This window comes from Hyla sarda, chromosome 5 (assembly GCF_029499605.1).
Source record: "Hyla sarda isolate aHylSar1 chromosome 5, aHylSar1.hap1, whole genome shotgun sequence".
NCBI classification, from domain to species: Eukaryota; Metazoa; Chordata; class Amphibia; order Anura; family Hylidae; genus Hyla; species Hyla sarda.
Window position 1 is genome coordinate 139,059,220 of NC_079193.1, and position 7,769 is coordinate 139,066,988.

General features: G+C 41.8%; 1 protein-coding gene across 2 annotated transcripts in view; it reads right to left on the reverse strand.

The window, feature by feature from the left end:
* STAC (SH3 and cysteine rich domain) overlaps positions 1 to 2,856 on the reverse strand; it is a 288,021-nt gene extending 285,165 nt beyond the window's left edge. Inside the window, exon 1 of one of the 2 annotated variants that reach the window (XM_056520385.1) lies at positions 2,740 to 2,856. In XM_056520385.1, coding sequence (XP_056376360.1) covers positions 2,740 to 2,781 — 42 coding nt within the window. In that variant the 5' untranslated portion in view covers positions 2,782 to 2,856. Of the gene's footprint in view, positions 1 to 1,875; positions 2,381 to 2,739 lie in introns of those variants that run through there. The other variant, XM_056520384.1, reaches the window with a different exon arrangement.
* Positions 2,857 to 7,769: the final 4,913 nt, after the last annotated feature.

Below are 7,769 nucleotides of genomic sequence, written 5' to 3' on the forward strand. Positions count from 1 at the left end.
AAAATTAAATAGAAAGAAGCATATTTTTTAATAACATGCAATTGTAAAGTTATTCTGCAAACATTAATCTATAATATATCAAAAGTTTTTTTGATGAGAGGTACCCTTTAAACACAAGTACCTTTGGAAGCACCTGCAGCTAAAGATTCCCTCCCAGAAGTTATTCTTAACTGGTATCATAAAGCATGGCATAGTACAGACATACATCAGGGTGGACGGACATGTGTATGGCAGGTGCTTTAACACTAAATTGTGGACAAGTACTTAAGTAACCTAATAGAGTTTTTGATCACTTTCCTAGTCTTATTTTAGAGTCCTTCTCATGCGTATACTTACAATAGGCCCACAATTCAGTTTTGCCTTGAACACATCATTATTTGAAACAGTTATTGAAAAAGTAGGCAGTGTTTACACAGTGACTGCAGAACTTGATATTGTTCCAAAATGTTTCCACTGCCCCTTTAGTACCAAGAACTTTTACTGTTAATGTCCTGGTTGAGCAGCATAAACACGAACATTTGCACCTGACTAGTAAGAATGAACACACAGCATCAAGACTACACAGCAAGTCAGGGTTCCTGGGATAACACTTCATCACTGCACATAGAAGCGGATCTAAGTCGAAGACATCCTTGGCATACAGAAAAGAACATTCCATGCCAACTCCTCACCTTGCATTGCATATGCCTGCTGTACACACTTTATTTCAAAGCTGTACCCAGAGTGATTTAAAAGCCTAAAGTTCCGAATTATATCTCCAAAATAGGGAAGGTATGCATTTTAAGAAAAATGTTGTCCCATGTTACATTTAATGGTAAATGTATTTTACAAATATATATATATATATATATATATATATATTCATGTAGCTATCATAAAATACATATCTATGTCTATACGTGCTGCACAATTTCCTGATCTCTGTCCCAAATCAGCATTACCTATATTAGTAAATTGTATCTTTATTTATTCCATATTAGAGTTTGCTCACACATGGTGGTTTTGTTGCAGAAATTTCAGTGAGTGAAAGTCTTACCCGTAAATCTAAACAGGTTTTTATTCAACAGCATGTACAGGGATTAATGCATACTGCATTCAGATGAAAAATCTGACACCTTATACCCTTAAAATGTTAAGTGTGGAAATGTCTTCTAAGATTATCTGATAATCTGCAGGGTTCTCATTCTTTACATGCGATATGAGTAAAATACAAGCACCCTTTACAAGATTGTTGCTGTGTTTCAATGGGCATCAACAGCTTGTGTGTGAAATAGATCCACTAAATACAGGCTGTCATAAACAGCACCTGACCTCTGCTACCACCATCTGCAAGGCGGCATTGGAAACCCCCAACCCTGTTGGCTTATCATCATTGTACAAAAGAAGGGATTCCAACAATTGCATACCAATTGCTGATAAAGCAATAACATAAAGTAAAAGCGAAAGTTAGGAACGAGGAACGTCACTCGAATATTCAGACATCTTGCAGGTAGTATACCATTAGCTTACAATATACAGTGAAACCTCTTTGAGATAACCACCCTAAATTTTACAAAAAGTGAAAGTGGTCTTTGGTCTAGGGAAGTGGTCTTTGATCTTCTCAAAGAACGCTTATTAAATGAGGAACTAAAATCTGGTCTGGGTAAGGGGGTAATCTTCTCAAAGAGGGGGTCTTTTGGAGAGGTTTCCCTGTATTCATTGAACATCTATATGTAGCATTCCTAAGACAATTCTGAAGCAAATCATTGTCACAGTACATCAAAGACATTGGGTCAGGTTAAGAACACATGTAGAATTTTTCACACTAGCTTTCACCCTTTCTAGAGTAGCAACCTGTAGGGCCACTACGACAAGTCAAAAGACAAAAGGAAATACCTTTGATTCTTGGCTACTGGTGGAAGCTGGAGAGTGAGGCTGTTCGGTGTTTCCAAGTTCATCATCTTTTTCCACGCTGTCTCCCATGGTGTCGCTTGGAGGAATCATTTTCTCTAGGATATACTGACTAAAAACTATGTCGTCTTTAGTTAAAGAGGAATGTGTAGCATCTCATTGACCACTGGCTGCTACTGTTTTTCTCCTCCTGTGTGTGTATGCCTTCATGATAAGTTCAACGTAAATGCTTGGTTTATCATCCTGTAGATTTCCTTATAATAATCCAGTCTGTATGTCTCTCCTTCCAGGCAAGTTGTATTTTGACTAGAATTGCTTTTTGCAGTAGTGCACAGCGTGTGGTTGAATTGTGTTCTCCCTTTATAGTAAAAAAAGCCTGGAGGTATGGGACATGGAAGTGTGGCTGTCAGCCCTGGTGATCAGGATAGAAGTGAGCTGAAGCAGAAAGCCTGGGCTGCTTACACATGAAGCATGAGAAGGAGGAGCTCATATCCAGACAGCTTAGGATAGCTTGTATAGGCATGTACCGCTGCTGCCTTCTTACTACTGCACAAGGAAAACGTGCTGAATGGGCTAGCAGATGGCTAAAAAGAATTTATTCTATTGGTTAAACATGAAAGCTTTTAGTTAAAAAATCATCAAAGGCCCAAGGGAGGAATCACACAACCAGCAGAAGCAATGACACTGATAATGCAGAATCTTGGAAAGAATAGGAACAATACCAGAGGAAATTAATAAAAAGCATTGGAGACATCAGATCGGTCAAGATAGAGAGAAATTGTAAATTCTAAACTAAAGAAGTTGTCCAGGGAAAATACATTTCTACAAGGTTGTAAAGAAGGAACCTACCTCAGTCCCCAGCAGCTGCCCTGCTAATGCCCTTGTTCCCATGCTGATCACTGCTTCTCCATGGTCCCTGTGATGTGCTGACCCCAACGGACCTGCTAGCAGTTAGTTCTGGCCCAGAGCAGTACGGTACAGTACGAGTATGATACATAGAAGCTATTAGACAGCTAGTCAGTCCATGCACTTGAATATTTTGTGTGTAGTAACAGTGAAATGCTCATGCTTACAGCAGGTCACAGCAGGAACAATTAACAGCTTTAAAACAGGGTTAGATACATTCCTAAAACAAAATAACATTAATGCTTATGCAGAATTATAAAACTACATCCCTTTCCCTTATCCCCTTAAACCCTTCCCTTCAATCCCCTGGTTGGACTTGATGGACGTATGTCTTTTTTCAACCATACTAACTATGTAACTATGTAACTATATATGCTACTTTGTTGGATCATATAGCTATTCACATATGCCTGTCTGTGACATTTTATGTTGAGTATGGTACTTTTAAAGGAGGTCCCGCCGCTGGGGACCCCACGGGATCTCGGCTTCAGCACCCACCTGTTGCGGCTTCCGGCAGCGCTGGAGGCTCTCATCCTAACGCCTCACGACCATGGTGACGTGAGATTGTGATGCCACGACTCCGCCCCATATGATGTCATGCCATGCCCCCTCAATGCAAGTCTATGGGAGGGGGCGTGACTGCTTTACTACTTTAGTATCTCTTTGGCTATGTTTACATATCAGAAGGAGGATCTCTGTGCGGACATTCCGGGGAGTGCAGGCGTCTACATAATATGCAGGCGCTAGGACCACACAGGAATGCACCATGTCATAGGCAGCTATACATTCAGTGCAGTTTCCACACAAAGAATGAATGTGTTCATTCTTTGTGTGGACATGGGAAATGGAATTTCCATGCCAGAAGCATATGGCTCGGAAATTCTGCAGTGTGCACGGCACAGCAGAATCCAATTGAATTCAACAGGACAGAGTCTGCTACAACAGAATTTCCGTGCGGACATTCCAATCGGAATTCTGCACGGAAATTCCAACATGTGAACTTAGCCTTTCTCTCCCTCATGTGTACCTGTACAGCTCATATTTATTGGTTAGTATTGTGGATTGGTAATTTGATTTCACTTATACTTCTATTCCTTCAGGCATACATAGCACCTGTTGTCCATCGGTGCACAATTTCTTTTTCAGCATGATTGTATATTGATCATGAGGGTGCTATGGATGGATTGGGTAGCAGCCATCACTCATTTTGTCAAACATAAGATCACTAATCGTGTACATATTATGCCCCCTCGTGCAGTGTTGCTCTTAGGAGCATTTTACGTGTTTCAATTTGTAGTCGTTTGAATAAACTTGATATTGTTTGTATATTTTATTTATTAATATTGGGGCATTATTATGGTGTTTTAATGTGTATAGCTACCTACATACTTGACTTTCTACCTGGCTACCTAACAACCTAGCTAGCTGCCTACATACCTGACTGCCTAACTACCTAGCTAGCTACCTATATACCTGGCTACCCAACTACCTACATACCTGACTATCTACCTAGCTAGCTACCTACATACATGGCTACCTAACTACCTACATACCTTACTATCTACCTAGCTAGCTAACTACCTACATACCTGGCTACCTAACTACTTTGCTGGCTACCTACTTACATATCTGGCAACCCAACTAACTAGCTACCTACCTGGGTGTGGGGGGGGGGGGGCTACCTAGTATGGAAACTAACTACTGTGGAGCATATAATTAAAACTTAACTTTTAAAAAGAATTCACTAAAAGTACATATCAGACATACATCCACATAAAACTACAAATCAGAACATACCACTACAGATAGTATCTGATATGGAGAGATATGGAGGAAGAGAAAAACAGTGCTGCCACATATTTTCTCGACCTTTCCCTCTGGTTCTACCTTTCTTATAAGGGTGGGCAAAACCACCTCTTTTAATTTCTAGTGCAGGGAAAAACAAAAATGGGGTGGGACATCTATAGCATGTCTTGTGCAGGTGACTGTAGACTCTGCTATAGATGTGTCAACCCCCCCCCCCCCCCCCCTCTCGTACCTGTTTTTGTTTTATCCTGCCCTAGAAATTAAAAGAGGGGCCACCACTATGGTTGGGGCCACCCCACAAGGAAGTGGGTTCCCCAAAAGGCAGGACCAATGGAACAGAAGAGAATAGCAGCCACTGTTTTCTTGTGCTTTCATCTGCAAGTAATAATTTGATGCACCATTTGTAGTGGTATGTTCTGATTTGTATTTTTTATGTGGATATATGTCTGGTTTGTTATGGGTTGTTCCAAAGCAAGGTCACCTTTTACTAGCATGAATATTATTGGGTGGTTGTTGCCTCAAAAGTCCCCAATTCAATGTCAGGTCTATGTGTTATTAATCATGCAAGCATATTTTTCCATATCCTTATATGTATTTTGCATGCACTCCAAATGTAGTGCAAAATGGTGAACAGTCTGTATATATCTGCACTATGTAAAGCTGAAAACATGTCACATGTCCACCGTTCAGCTCATGAAGGGCTGTCCTGTCTCCACCGCAGTCCAGACAGGGGAGGGATCTAAAGCATATGTTTTTTTAGTTAGGCTCTGGAATTCTTTTTTGGGAATATCATTCAGCAGCATCTTCCATACCTTCAGTAGGAGGCTGCCTCCCACTACAATAATACAGGTCTAGGCAACAAACTGTACCTTTCTGGCGTGTCCTGCTACAGGGGTCGTACCAACACAAGTGGATACTTTAGAGACAAGAGCAAAGATGACGGGCCCTCTAGCAAAATAAGGAATAGGTGACTAGGTTTGGGAATCTTCTGTGCTGGCCTGACCAAAGTGATGGACTAACATCTGGGGTTTCCCTTCTGGATATCCTCAGATCAAGGACATCTCAGAGTAACCCAAGGAAACGTAGGTGAGGGAGGGAGAATACTCTACCATGAAGAGTCCTAAAGTACGCACTCTCACTTCTAGTCAGTCTAAAGTCAAATTAGTTTAAAGACTAGTCAGTCTCAAGTTAGGTTGTAGTCTAAAGTCAAGTCAGTGTAAAGTTTCAAGTGCCTAATCTCAGCATGTCTTTAAAAAAAGATAATAGTCCAACAAGTTTAACCAGAAACATTTGTGTGTTGATCCAGAGGAAGGCCAAAACCCCTATTAGGCTCATGCCAGTTGCCCCATAACAAAAGTTTTGCAAGATTCTTTTAAAGGGAGAATATAGCCTAGTTCAAGAGAAGAGAAGGCTGAACAAGGACCTCTCAGCAATACACTAATCTCTTTCTATGCATACAGTCAGAGTTAGTGCTGCTTGGCTGCCACAAGAAGATTTTCTTTCATACATCCTTATGGCTATCGTGTCACAAAACCAAAGTACAAAACAAAAAACAAAAAAAGTAAAAAACAAAATACATTGTTGGGTGCTCTTTTAATATGGGATATTTATAGAGGTTTCTAACATACATGCCCTTTAAGTGGGAACTCCAGTGGAAATAATTTTTTTTTTTAAATCAACTGGTGCCAGAAAGTTAAAACAGATTTGTAAATTACTTGTATTTAAAAATCTTAATCCTTCCAGTACTTATCAGCTGCTTTATACTACAGAGGAAGTTCTTTTTTTTTTATTGCTTTTCTGTCTGACCACAGTGCTCTCTGCTGAGACCTCTGTCCATTTCAGGTACTGTCCAGAGCTGGAGAAAATTCCCATAGAAAACCTATCCTGCTCTGGCAGGGGTGGACTGACAACTCATGGGGGCCTCCCGGCAACAAAGGGTCATGGGGCCTCCCTGCGCTACGGCGCCAGGCAGCTCAACATAATCAACCAATGAGGAGGCTGATGCTGATGGAGGTGTCTGTCTCCTCATTGGCAGATGCTGGTGGCAGGGTATCTCAAGATCTGACCTGTGAAGATGAGGCTAGTTCTCACCAAGTCAGACACTTTACAAAGTAAGCTTATGATTCCAACTCCCAGCATAATTTACTTTGTCTTTGCCTATAGCACCCATATTTTCACCAACTCACAAAGTGCTCACCTGCGTGAAGAATACTGCAAAGGCAGGGTAGAGAGGAGCGAACTGCACCACAATACTCTCCAGTGGGGCATTGTGATGTTGCTGATGTCTTTCTGGAACAGGCAAGCCTGTGTGAGAAAGCGGGTAGACCGCGAAAGGAACATAGCCTCTCCGCCAGTCCTCCACCAACCCCTGTATAAGCCTGCTCTATCTGTATACCCTTTACTTGTTCTATCCATGGATGCAATTATTAAGTGGATTCGAGTACAATACAGACATAGCGCACATCTACAATCTTGTATAATGATCTGATTGCTTCTCAGCACAATATCAAAAACTAACAGGTTGTTAGTATACATTTTTGATCAAAAAGTACAAGCCCACTCGCCACGTCAAGGCCACCTATTCAGAGTGGGTCCCTAACGTCCCTAGCATAAAATGGCGTAGCACCGGGCGGCGACCACCACCGCCGTGACACAGGTGCCCATGGGGGGGGGGGGGGGAGCGACCCACTGGCAGAGCGGCCCCAATGCCTCTCAAACCAGTCTATAGGCCGCATCCGCCTGCAGACACAGCGCCACAGCAGCAACAGACGCCGCCCCGCACCACACCAGTGTGAACAAGGTGTAATGGCTCACTTACCTTGCTCTCCCAGTCAGACTGGGAGGCAGCTAGGAGTGAAATGGCCCTAGTGTGGCTAATTACCACCTATATAGGTTTGGGCTGAGGGGGGTGGGGAAGAGTGCAGCACATGTTCAAAAAAAAAAAAAAAAAGGGGGAAGATAGAAATCACAATATGAATTCGAGTAGAATACAGACATAGCGCACATCTACAATCTTGTATAATGATCTGATTGCTTCTCAGCACAATATCAAAAACTAACAGGTTGTTAGTATACATTTTTGATCAAAAAGTACAAGCCCACTCGCCACGTCAAGGCCACCTATTCAGAGTGGGTCCCTAACGTCCCTAGCATAAAATTTTTTGAAC